Genomic DNA, 13,426 nt, shown 5'->3' on the forward strand with positions numbered 1-13,426 from the left:
TAGGAGACTGTGCTGAGTAATGTGATATGTGACACCTGTATATCTGTGTGCTCCTGAGTCTGTATATAGGAGACTGCGCTGAGTAATGTGATATGTGACACCTGTATATCTGTGCTCCTGAGTCTGTATATAGGAGACTGCGCTGAGTAATGTGATATGTGACACCTGTATATCTGTGCTCCTGAGTCTGTATATGGGAGACTGCGCTGAGTAATGTGATATGTGACACCTGTATATCTGTGTGCTCCTGAGTCTGTATATGGGAGACTGCGCTGAGTAATGTGATATGTGACACCTGTATATCTGTGCTCCTGAGTCTGTATATAGGAGACTGCGCTGAGTAATGTGATATGTGACACCTGTATATCTGTGTGCTCCTGAGTCTGTATATGGGAGACTGCGCTGAGTAAAGTGATATGTGACAACTGTATATCTGTGTGCTCCTGAGTCTGTATATAGGAGACAGCGCTGAGTAATGTGATATGTGACACCTGTATATCTGTGTGCTCCTGAGTCTGTATATGGGAGACTGCGCTGAGTAATGTGATATGTGACACCTGTATATCTGTGTGCTCCTGAGTCTGTATATAGGAGACTGCGCTGAGTAATGTGATATGTGACACCTTTATATCTGTGTGCTCCTGAGCCTGTATATGGGAGACTGCGCTGAGTAATGTGATATGTGACACCTTTATATCTGTGTGCTCCTGAGCCTGTATATGGGAGACTGCGCTGAGTAATGTGATATGTGACACCTGTATATCTGTGTGCTCCTGAGTCTGTATATGGGAGACTGCGCTGAGTAATGTGATATGTGACACCTGTATATCTGTGTGCTCCTGAGTCTGTATATAGGAGACTGTGCTGAGTAATGGGATAGGTGACACCTGTATATCTGTGTGCTCCTGAGTCTGTATATGGGAGACTGCGCTGAGTAATGTGATGTGTGACACCTGTATATCTGTGTGCTCCTGAGTCTGTATATGGGAGACTGCGCTGAGTAATGTGATATGTGACACCTGTATATATGTGTGCTCCTGAGTCTGTATATGGGAGACTGCGCTGAGTAATGTGATAGGTGACACCTGGATATCTGTGTGCTCCTGAGTCTGTATATGGGGAGACTGTGCTGAGTAATGTGATACCTGTATATCTGTGTGCTCCTGAGTCTGTATATGGGGAGACTGCGCTGAGTAATGTGATATGTGACACCTGTATATCTGTATATAGCACCTGAGTCTGTATATGGGAGACTGCGCTGAGTAATGTGATATGTGACACCTGTATATCTGTGTGCTCCTGAGTCTGTATATGAGAGACTGCGCTGAGTAATGTGATATGTGACACCTGTATATCTGTGTGCTCCTGAGTCTGTATATCGGAGACTGCGCTGAGTAATGTGATATGTGACACCTGTATATCTGTGTGCTCCTGAGTCTGTATATGGGAGACTGCGCTGAGTAATGTGATATGTGACACCTGTATATCTGTATATAGCACCTGAGTCTGTATATGGGAGACTGCGCTGAGTAATGTGATATGTGACACCTGTATATCTGTGTGCTCCTGAGTCTGTATATGAGAGACTGCGCTGAGTAATGTGATATGTGACACCTGTATATCTGTGTGCTCCTGAGTCTGTATATGGGAGACTGCGCTGAGTAATGTGATATGTGACACCTGTATATCTGTGTGCTCCTGAGTCTGTATATGGGAGACTGCGCTGAGTAATGTGATATGTGACACCTGTATATCTGTGCGCTCCTGAGTCTGTATATAGGAGACTGCGCTGAGTAATGTGATATGTGACACCTGTATAGGTTACCTCCCCTTGGTCGTACTGCCCACCGCCTGCTTTCTCTCCCAGTTTTCAGCCGCCACTAACACCCGCTGCCTCACCCCGGATCCTGGCCACAGCAAATGCCGGCTTCCTTCCCCCCTGGTCCTGGCCTCTGCTACCGCCCGCAGAAGACAGCCATCTTGGTGCACCCAAGTAAAGCCACAGTGAGTACACCTGCTGGAGGCTCCTACTGAGGCAGCGCAAGGAATTGAATCTTCCTATCTCTATAATGGAGCAATTGTGAGGTAATAGTTTGAAAACTGTAACTGGAACAATAGCTACCTAATAAAACAAACCCCAAGTGTAAATTCACCCCCTACCCTGAGTTTTGCCTTCCCAAAAATCCCACATAGAGAACAGCAGAAAAGTGGTCCTAACTGAGGGCCTGATGCAGACCCGGACGCAAGCGCTGAGCGCTCGCAACCGGGTCGATGGTGGCCTACAGCGCATATGCACGACTGAGTCGGCTCCGTTGTGCGCATGCGCGAGACTCAGCTAGCGACGGGCAATCCGTCACTCTGGGTCTCGCACCAAAGGGGGCGAGCTGTCGATGTTGAGTGACAACTTGCCCCCTTTGGTGGGCGGGCCGGGGGGCTGGCTGCCAAACGGAGGCATTCCCATGAGAACGCCTGCCGTTTGGGGGCGGCCCCACTGACATCACAAGTGATGTCAGTGGAGAGTTTCCGGCTATGTTAGAGCCGAAAGCTCTCTGGGGCTTGCGATGAACGAGACCCTACCACAAGGGTCTCGTCGCAAGCCCGATGGTTGCGATGGTCTTGACCATCATCATGGCCGCTCGCTATAGCTGTGGGTGGTCACCCACAGCTTTGCAAGAGGCCGCACCAAAAAAAAAAAATCCCGTCCCTGATTCAGAGCGAGCGGTTCTGAATCAGGCCCTGAGTGTCAGGATAAAATGTCAGTTGTAGATTACTCCCAAATGCTCATTGTTTATTTATTTTTTCCTCGAAATTTGGCACGCAGCACCGAGCGACAGTTCCGCTCGCCCGTGCCAAATTTAAATTCTGTACCTCCAATAGCTTTTGAGGTGTAGCCCCTTGAACACCCTTCCCCCCCCCCCCCCCCTTCGGAATTCTCTATGGAGATTTCCGTTTTTTTCTATTCAACCTTAATATAATGTGCCCATATAATATATGTGTGACTGTGTATGTAAAATGACAGTATACGGTATATATCTCTTGTGATACATTCGGAGCATTATCTTCAGGGTCAGTATCTGTAGCGTACAGTCTGCTTTAATCATCAGGATGACGGACAGCTGTCACATAAATCAGCCATATTCCCTAGCACTAATCAGATTTAGTCCAACTGACTATCTGATTGGCCGGCTGGATGAGTTTGTTGCCCCACCCACAGGAGCCGGCTCTAGCCTATTAGTGGTTGGCATTAATCCCACGTTTCCCTCTCCCTGCTTCCCTATATAAAGGTGATTACCCAGGTGCTCTGCTTCCATCGCCACCCTGCAGCCTGCCAGCAATGACGGCTGTATCTCCACCGCATGCATATGGTAAGTCCTTCGTTATGCCACTATCTATCCCTGTCATCCCTCTCTCCGTACTTGTCCTCGGACCGTCATATTTCCTGACTCTCTCCCCCCTTCCTTCATGCCCCATTACCCCAGTCTGATGCATTTGTGGGGATTGCTCTACTAATATTGTGTCGGGAATCCAAGCTGCATATTTCTCCAGGGAAGCTAATACTATATTATAGATCATGTTCTCTGCTCCATAACGTGCTCCTGATAGCGGTCACCCACTCCATGTAACCTTTCTTCCACTCGTTATCAGCAACACAGAGCTATCTAAGGCCCTTTCCTTAGCTCTTGAACTTTGGGATATAGTAATCAGTTAGCGCATCTCAGTATGTATATACCCTGACCTGACCTGTCTTTATGTCCTTTATCTAGCACGCTTCTGTGCAGCACAGAGTATATCAGGAGATGAGTGATGTGTGAGGACAGGGCTGCATGTGACAGGGGCAGTGACAGGATGTGAGGAGGGGAATGGAGGCAGCAGGAAGCCACAGACTGAGAGTTATATAGTGGGAGGAGCAGGGTCCCCAGCAGCACAGAGTATATCAGGAGATGAGTGATGTGTTAGTGAGGACAGAGCTTCATGTGACAGGGGCAGTGACATGATGTGAGGAGGGGAATGGAGGCAGCAGGAAGTCACAGACTGAGCGTTATATAGTGGGAGGAGCAGGGTCTCCAGCAGCACAGAGTATATCAGGAGATGAGTGATGTGTTAGTGAGGACAGGGCTGCATGTGACAGGGGCAGTGACATGATGTGAGGAGGGGAATGGAGGCAGCAGGAAGCCACAGACTGAGAGATATATAGTGGGAGGAGCAGAGTCCCCAGCAGCACAGAGTATATCAGGAGATGAGTGATGTGTTAGTGAGGACAGAGCTTCATGTGACAGGGGCAGTGACATGATGTGAGGAGGGGAATGGAGGCAGCAGGAAGTCACAGACTGAGCGTTATATAGTGGGAGGAGCAGGGTCTCCAGCAGCACAGAGTATATCAGGAGATGAGTGATGTGTTAGTGAGGACAGGGCTGCATGTGACAGGGGCAGTGACATGATGTGAGGAGGGGAATGGAGGCAGCAGGAAGCCACAGACTGAGAGTTATATAGTGGGAGGAGCAGGGTCCCAGCAGCACAGAGTATATCAGGAGATGAGTGATGTGTCAGTGAGGACAGGGCTGCATGTGACAGGGGCAGTGACATGATGTGAGGAGGGGAATGGAGGCAGCAGGAAGCCACAGACTGAGAGTTATATAGTGGGAGGAGCAGGGTCTCCCAGCAGCACAGAGTATATCAGGAGATGAGTGATGTGTCAGTGAGGACAGGGCTGCATGTGACAGGGGCAGTGACATGATGTGAGGAGGGGAATGGAGGCAGCAGGAAGCCACAGATTGTGAGTTATATAGTGGGAGGAGCAGGGTCTCCCAGCTGTACAGAATAAGAATGTGAAGTTCCAATGAAACTGGTGCAGGAATATTGTGAAGTGAAATCTCTTGATGAATTTAAGGCGCACACCATGTTTATATCACACCTTTGCTTCCGCAGCAATGTACATTTAGGCAAATTGTTCCTGCCTGACAATATATAATATATTACTATGGTTTTCACATTATCCAATATTTGCTGATTCAATTTATACATAATGGATACGAGGACAGGCGTAGGTGCATTGATTTGCTATAAGACGTGAAATGCGTTGATGATTGACTACTAGGTTTATGTCTCTGCTCATTATCTGTTTAGTTTATGCCCCGGGTCATAAAGGATCAATCCGTTTAAACTGTGGCTTATTCTTAGATAAGAACTACAAACATTGTTAACTTTTATTGCAGAGCGATAGGGATATACTGTGTATGTAGCTGAATGGCGCACGTCACCCTGGGGCGGCTCAGTAGTGTATCGCGCTGTCGTGGTGCCTACTGTGCAGTGTGGCGATAGAGCAGCTTTCTTATGGAAGTTTGGTATTTTTTAACAATTATATTATTATGTATATTCCATGGCGCTGTTATAGGATTCTTGGTGCCCCTTGTCTCCTCCAAATATGGTATACTATGTATTTTTTAAGGGGTTGGATACCCTGGGGATATAGCTAAGAAACTGGGCACTGCAGGCATGTACCTGCCGCAGAGACCGTCCCGCGATAGGCTGATTATAGAGGATACTGCTCATTAGACAGTCGCCCAGTATTTAATTGTTCTGCTGAATCTTCCATGTGCAGAAGGACTCTCTTGGCTGTAGTGATGAGCTCTAACAAGGGTGATACCGCACGGAGGTGAGAGCCTGCCTTAGCCCTGGCCGGTGTTATGGAGTTCCCAGCACTGCCTGCATTGTAAATGTAATTTCCCAGAGGCGCTCCAGGAATTAGTGGTTTATGAAGAAACATTAGAGTCCTGGCTCAGATAAGCTCTGTTCCTAAGGTGTAATAACATATATACTACTGCTTTATACTAGCATAAACCTGGCGCATATATACTACTGCTTTATACTAGCATAAACCTGGCGCATATATACTACTGCTTTATACTAGCATAAACCTGGTGCATATACTACTGCTTTATACTAGCATAAACCTGGTGCATATATACTACTGCTTTATACTAGCATAAACCTGGTGCATATATACTACTGCTTTATACTAGCATAAACCTGGTGCATATATACTACTGCTTTATACTAACATTAACCTGGTGCATATATACTACTGCTTTATACTAACATTAACCTGGTGCATATATACTACTGCTTTATACTAACATTAACCTGGTGCATATATACTACTGCTTTATACTAGCATAAACCTGGTGCATATATACTACTGCTTTATACTAGCATAAACCTGGTGCATATATACTACTGCTTTATACTAGCATAAACCTGGTGCATATATACTACTGCTTTATACTAACATTAACCTGGTGCATATATACTACTGCTTTATACTAACATTAACCTGGTGCATATATACTACTGCTTTATACTAGCATAAACCTGGTGCATATATACTACTGCTTTATACTAGCATAAACCTGGCCATATATACTTATACTAGCATAAACCTGGTGCATATATACTACTGCTTTATACGAACATTAACCTGGTGCATATATACTACTGCTTTATACGAACATTAACCTGGTGCATATATACTACTGCTTTATACTAGCATAAACCTGGTGCATATATACTACTGCTTTATACTAGCATAAACCTGGTGCATATATACTACTGCTTTATACTAGCATAAGCCTGGTGCATATATACTACTGCTTTATACTAGCATAAACCTGGTGCATATATACTACTGCTTTATACTAGCATAAACCTGGTGCATATATACTACTGCTTTATACTAACATTAACCTGGTGCATATATACTACTGCTTTATACTAGCATAAACCTGGTGCATATATACTACTGCTTTATACTAACATAAACCTGGTGCATATATACTACTGCTTTATACTAACATTAACCTGGCGCATATATACTACTGTTTTATATTAGCGTCAACCTGGCACATATGCCACTGTTTTATATTAGCGTCAACCTGGCACATATGCTACTGTTTTATACTAGCGTCAACCTGGTGCATATACTACTGCTTTATACTAGTGTCAACCTGGTGCATATACTACTGCTTTATACTAGCATCATCCTGGGGCATATATTACTGTTTTATACTAGCGTCAACCTGGTGCATATACTACTGTTTTATACTAGCGTCAACCTGGTGCATATACTACTGTTATTACTGTTACATAAGATAGTGCACCTGAGAGAGGGCCATGGCCTCATGGGGAAGGGCCAGGGAAGAGATAGGGGAGGCCAGGAGATGCTGGGGATAAATAGGGACATAATATAGTGCACCTGAGAGAGGGCCATGGCCTCATGGGGAAGGGCCAGGGAAGAGATAGGGGAGGCCAGGAGATGCTGGGGATAAATAGGGACATAATATAGCGCACCTGAGAGAGGACCATGCCCTCATGGGGAAGGGCCAGGGAAGAGATAGGGGAGGCCAGGAGATGCTGGGGATAAATAGGGACATAATATAGCGCACCTGAGAGAGGGCCATGGCCTCATGGGGAAGGGCCAGGGAAGAGATAGGGGAGGCCAGGAGATGCTGGGGATAAATAGGGACATAATATAGTGCACCTGAGAGAGGGCCATGGCCTCATGGGGAAGGGCCAGGGAAGAGATAGGGGAGGCCAGGAGATGCTGGGGATAAATAGGGACATAATATAGCGCACCTGAGAGAGGACCATGCCCTCATGGGGAAGGGCCAGGGAAGAGATAGGGGAGGCCAGGAGATGCTGGGGATAAATAGGGACATAATATAGTGCACCTGAGAGAGGGCCATGGCCTCATGGGGAAGGGCCAGGGAAGAGATAGGGGAGGCCAGGAGATGCTGGGGATAAATAGGGACATAATATAGTGCACCTGAGAGAGGGCCATGGCCTCATGGGGAAGGGCCAGGGAAGAGATAGGAGAGGCCAGGAGATGCTGGGGATAAATAGGGACATAATATAGTGCACCTGGGAGAGGGCCATGGCCCCATGGGGAAGGGCCAGGGAAGAGATAGGGGAGGCCAGGAGATGCTGGGGATAAATAGGGACATAATATAGTGCACCTGAGAGAGGGCCATGGCCTCATGGGGAAGGGCCAGGGAAGAGATAGGAGAGGCCAGGAGATGCTGGGGATAAATAGGGAGATAAATAGTGCACCTGAGAGAGGGCCATGGCCTTATGGGGAAGGGCCAGGGAAGAGATAGGAGAGGCCAGGAGATGCTGGGGATAAATAGGGAGATAAATAGTGCACCTGAGAGAGGGCCATGGCCTCATGGGGAAGGGCCAGGGAAGAGATAGGGGAGGCCAGGAGATGCTGGGGATAAATAGGGACATAATATAGTGCACCTGAGAGAGGGCCATGGCCTCATGGGGAAGGGCCAGGGAAGAGATAGGGGAGGCCAGGAGACGCTGGGGATAAATAAGGACATAATATAGTGCACCTGAGAGAAGGCCATGGCCTCATGGGGAAGGGCCAGGGAAGAGATAGGGGAGGCCAGGAGATGCTGGGGATAAATAGGGACATAATATAGTGCACCTGAGAGAGGGCCATGGCCTCATGGGGAAGGGCCAGGAAAGAGATAGGGGAGGCCAGGAGATGCTGGGGATAAATAGGGAAATAATATAGTGCACCTGAGAGAGGGCCATGGCCTCATGGGGAAGGGCCAGGGAAGAGATAGGGGAGGCCAGGAGATGCTGGGGATAAATAGGGACATAATATAGTGCACCTGAGAGAGGGCCATGGCCTCATGGGGAAGGGCCAGGGAAGAGATAGGGGAGGCCAGGAGATGCTGGGGATAAATAGGGACATAATATAGTGCACCTGAGAGAGGGCCATGGCCTCATGGGGAAGGGCCAGGGAAGAGATAGGGGAGGCCAGGAGATGCTGGGGATAAATAGGGAAATAATATAGTGCACCTGAGAGAGGGCCATGGCCTCATGGGGAAGGGCCAGGAAAGAGATAGGGGAGGCCAGGAGATGCTGGGGATAAATAGGGACATAATATAGTGCACCTGAGAGAGGGCCATGGCCTCATGGGGAAGGGCCAGGGAAGAGATAGGGGAGGCCAGGAGATGCTGGGGATAAATAGGGAAATAATATAGTGCACCTGAGAGAGGGCCATGGCCTCATGGGGAAGGGCCAGGAAAGAGATAGGGGAGGCCAGGAGATGCTGGGGATAAATAGGGACATAATATAGTGCACCTGAGAGAGGGCCATGGCCTCATGGGGAAGGGCCAGGGAAGAGATAGGGGAGGCCAGGAGATGCTGGGGATAAATAGGGACATAATATAGTGCACCTGAGAGAGGGCCATGGCCTCATGGGGAAGGGCCAGGGAAGAGATAGGGGAGGTCAGGAGATGCTGGGGATAAATAGGGACATAATATAGTGCACCTGAGAGAGGGCCATGGCCTCATGGGGAAGGGCCAGGGAAGAGATGGGGGAGGCCAGGAGATGCTGGGGATAAATAGGGACATAATATAGTGCACCTGAGAGAGGGCCATGGCCTCATGGGGAAGGGCCAGGGAAGAGATAGGGGAGGCCAGGAGATGCTGGGGATAAATAGGGACATAATATAGTGCACCTGAGAGAGGGCCATGGCCTCATGGGGAAGGGCCAGGGAAGAGATAGGGGAGGCCAGGAGATGCTGGGGATAAATAGGGACATAATATAGTGCACCTGAGAGAGGGCCATGGCCTCATGGGGAAGGGCCAGGAAAGAGATAGGGGAGGCCAGGAGATGCTGGGGATAAATAGGGACATAATATAGTGCACCTGAGAGAGGGCCATGGCCTCATGGGGAAGGGCCAGGGAAGAGATAGGGGAGGCCAGGAGATGCTGGGGATAAATAGGGAAATAATATAGTGCACCTGAGAGAGGGCCATGGCCTCATGGGGAAGGGCCAGGAAAGAGATAGGGGAGGCCAGGAGATGCTGGGGATAAATAGGGACATAATATAGTGCACCTGAGAGAGGGCCATGGCCTCATGGGGAAGGGCCAGGGAAGAGATAGGGGAGGCCAGGAGATGCTGGGGATAAATAGGGACATAATATAGTGCACCTGAGAGAGGGCCATGGCCTCATGGGGAAGGGCCAGGGAAGAGATAGGGGAGGCCAGGAGATGCTGGGGATAAATAGGGACATAATATAGTGCACCTGAGAGAGGGCCATGGCCTCATGGGGAAGGGCCAGGGAAGAGATAGGGGAGGCCAGGAGATGCTGGGGATAAATAGGGACATAATATAGTGCACCTGAGAGAGGGCCATGGCCTCATGGGGAAGGGCCAGGAAAGAGATAGGGGAGGCCAGGAGATGCTGGGGATAAATAGGGACATAATATAGTGCACCTGAGAGAGGGCCATGGCCTCATGGGGAAGGGCCAGGGAAGAGATAGGGGAGGCCAGGAGATGCTGGGGATAAATAGGGAAATAATATAGTGCACCTGAGAGAGGGCCATGGCCTCATGGGGAAGGGCCAGGAAAGAGATAGGGGAGGCCAGGAGATGCTGGGGATAAATAGGGACATAATATAGTGCACCTGAGAGAGGGCCATGGCCTCATGGGGAAGGGCCAGGGAAGAGATAGGGGAGGCCAGGAGATGCTGGGGATAAATAGGGACATAATATAGTGCACCTGAGAGAGGGCCATGGCCTCATGGGGAAGGGCCAGGGAAGAGATAGGGGAGGCCAGGAGATGAGGAAGCTACAAGTGAGAATGATAATAAACAGGAAACTGACAGGCCCAAACAGCGCCCCCTGCCCTGCGCCATGGCACTGGCCGCTCTACCCTAGTTACGGCCCTGCACCTATTACACATGAGGCTGTAATAGTGAAGGTTTGAGGGTGGAGTTGTGGCAGAATAATAGGAACATGTTTGATTTTGTGCTTAAAGTGACTTTTTTGTTTTTCTCTTGTATATTTCTTGTTCTTTTTAACATCTCTCTGTTCAAGTGATTTCTTATTTTGCTGTTTAATGCCTGGAATAGTTTAATGAAGAAAAACTTTTTATTTTTAATCTTTATTCACCACTAACGTTTGCTATACACCACAAGCGATTTATACTAACCCGTAACTTGCTGTATTTGTTTTTGTTCAAAGATGATATTTCTGTACTTACGGAAATCAGGACCCCCGATACGGAAGGTATTGTACTAACCACTCCTCTCGTGTTTTGTGCCATCTTGTACGTTACGTGTCCTGTCTCTTGTCTGGTACAATATATCCATTACAATATGCTATTTTTCATTAGGAGGCAGCTTCCGTCCCCCGAGCCTGACCTATGCATGTTACCACACTCTTTTATAGTTTTATGGGTCATCTGGGTTTGTAGATTGTGTTGCAAAGAATGTCTGCATATCTGGAATAAGAGACCTAGATAACGTCCGGGGATTCCACTAATGAGTACATCACCTGATCGGCATTACAGAAAAAACTAAACGGTTTATTTTTATTTATTTATTTTTATATTATTTTTTTTTAACAGCATAAAATAGATAGAAACGAGAAGTATCTTCAGCCGAGGATACATGCAATAAAAGTGCATTTTGGTTTATTGCACCACTGTGTGTTGGAAGACCTTATGACCGATTTCTCGTGCGTTATTTGCTGCTACCAGTACAATATATTGTCTATGTAAAAGTGAAGCGCGTCAAATGTAAAGTGCGTATCTCAGGTGCTCAATTGTACGCGATGGGAAGAGGAGAACGTCAGAACGAGCTTTGATCTGTACAGATTTCCCGTTGATAGTTTACCACTAATTCTATTTTTCACCATCGCAGTGGGCGTCTCTTGGCTGATTGTCCGGCCACCGATGGCTGAATTTTTAATTTCCTTTGTTTTGACATCTTGTTTTTATTGTGTTTAGTGCGAGGACGTGTCAGAGAGATCTACGTGCTCCGGCCACACCAGGATTCTCCTGCCAGGGGAAACCGCCGTTATGTAGTGACCGGGAGGGCGGCCATCTACTAAATGGCGATGGTCTTGGGCTTTTCCATGGCGTCTCCCACTCAGTAGCTGAGCGCGTGAAAGTAATCATGAATTAATATCGGTTTGTGGTCATATAGAGAGCGGAGGCCAGATATTATCGGATTGGCAGGCGACTGTACGTCCAGGTATGGTCCTCGCTCCACCGGGTTTTCAGATCATGATTTCATCGCGCAGATGCAGCAGTATTGGGTGACTTATTTGTATCTTCACATGTGTAACCTGCATTAATATATTATTATGATAATTAAGGATTTGCGTTGGCTCCCTCGCTCACACAGTCTGTAACGTGGAGCTGGCGTTCTCTCTGCGCCAGACTGGTGACCAGGTGATTGAGATAAGCAGGCACTGCCAGAGCGCCCGTACCGATGCCCTATAACTGAGTGCCCTTATACCTCACCCACTTCAGTGATATCTGTGGCACAGCGCCAGCAGGTGCATCTACCCACTACCCTATACCACAAGTCTTTTCAAGTGGCATTGTCCTGTCACGCTAAGTTCATTGTTTTGTTTGCTATAGTTAGGCGGAAGGGGGTAATCAGTCTTTATGGCCTCAACAGTTCTTTATTGCCAAACAATGTAAGGAAAAGCTGCTCTTATCCCAGGGCAAGTCATGTAAACATCTCAGCCTCTTGTTATAAAGACCTGGCTGTACTGTTCTGTATTAGGCACAAGCAAATGGGTCAAAATGTACTAAATAAATGTCTCAGACCATCGCCGTGTCCTCCTGCCTAGTCACCGATGCTTCCCGTCTTGATCGCGGGCCGACTGAATAAGAAAACATTTGTAGAGTTTCTTTGTGGTGAATTACTTTCCGATCACTGTGATACAATCCAAGTGGACGCCGTAACCTGGGGATACTAGTAGTGATTGCATATTTATCTACAATGATAAAGTTATCTGAGGGTAGATAATCCCTTTAATTTCTCATCTCACTGACGAAGATATAAATTACTGCATACATTGTGTAGCCTGCGGCATTCATCTACATTTCCTCTTTAATTACCTGTGCAAAGCGTCACTCAGGGCTGGACCCATCCCATGAGCTGGATATATCATTCCCTAACTTTCATATCTGCTGAGATAGAGGGGCGTCTGGCTCCTTACAGGGTCCTCCTGGCTTCTAGATGCCATTATTTGGGCCACTTCACTTGCTGCCCCTGAAGGATGTCAGATTGCCCATCACCGGGCTGGCGAGAGCAGGGAAATAAGTGGATAATGCCACAGAACATGGACTTTTGCGAGGCGGGAAACCTCGGTGTCACACAGTGGCGTAAGTTCATACCAGATGCCCGGTGGCAAGTTATAATTTAGTGCCCCCTCCCCGTCACAGCCTCTGACACTGTAATGTAGCAATTCGCATGCAGACAGGCTATAGATAGACGAAGGCAGCAGCTGATGGTCTGACATGGAGCTTTCCATAGTGTATGGTGGTTTCTCAGGTGCCGGGAAGGGGTGCCATGTATTGGGCGGCCATGATGGTACACTCTGGGTACATAGTTACA

The 13,426-nt window shown here is 47.9% G+C and overlaps 1 protein-coding gene across 10 annotated transcripts in view; it reads left to right on the plus strand.

Annotated features, from left to right (window-relative positions):
- The window catches only part of ANO5 (anoctamin 5), a 73,048-nt gene that overhangs the window by 7,322 nt on the left and 52,300 nt on the right, over positions 1 to 13,426 (plus strand). For 7 of the 10 annotated variants that reach the window (XM_088451768.1, XM_088451772.1, XM_088451773.1 and 4 more), the window contains exon 2: positions 11,037 to 11,081. The exons of the other annotated variants lie outside the window; for them this stretch is intronic. In XM_088451768.1, the coding sequence (XP_088307894.1) occupies positions 11,037 to 11,081 (45 nt within the window). The remainder of the gene's footprint in view (positions 1 to 11,036; positions 11,082 to 13,426) is intronic. 10 annotated transcript variants of the gene reach the window in all.

This window comes from Taudactylus pleione, unplaced genomic scaffold, assembly GCF_031769625.1.
Source record: "Taudactylus pleione unplaced genomic scaffold, aTauple2 ptg000027l, whole genome shotgun sequence".
In the NCBI taxonomy this organism is placed as follows: domain Eukaryota; kingdom Metazoa; phylum Chordata; class Amphibia; order Anura; family Myobatrachidae; genus Taudactylus; species Taudactylus pleione.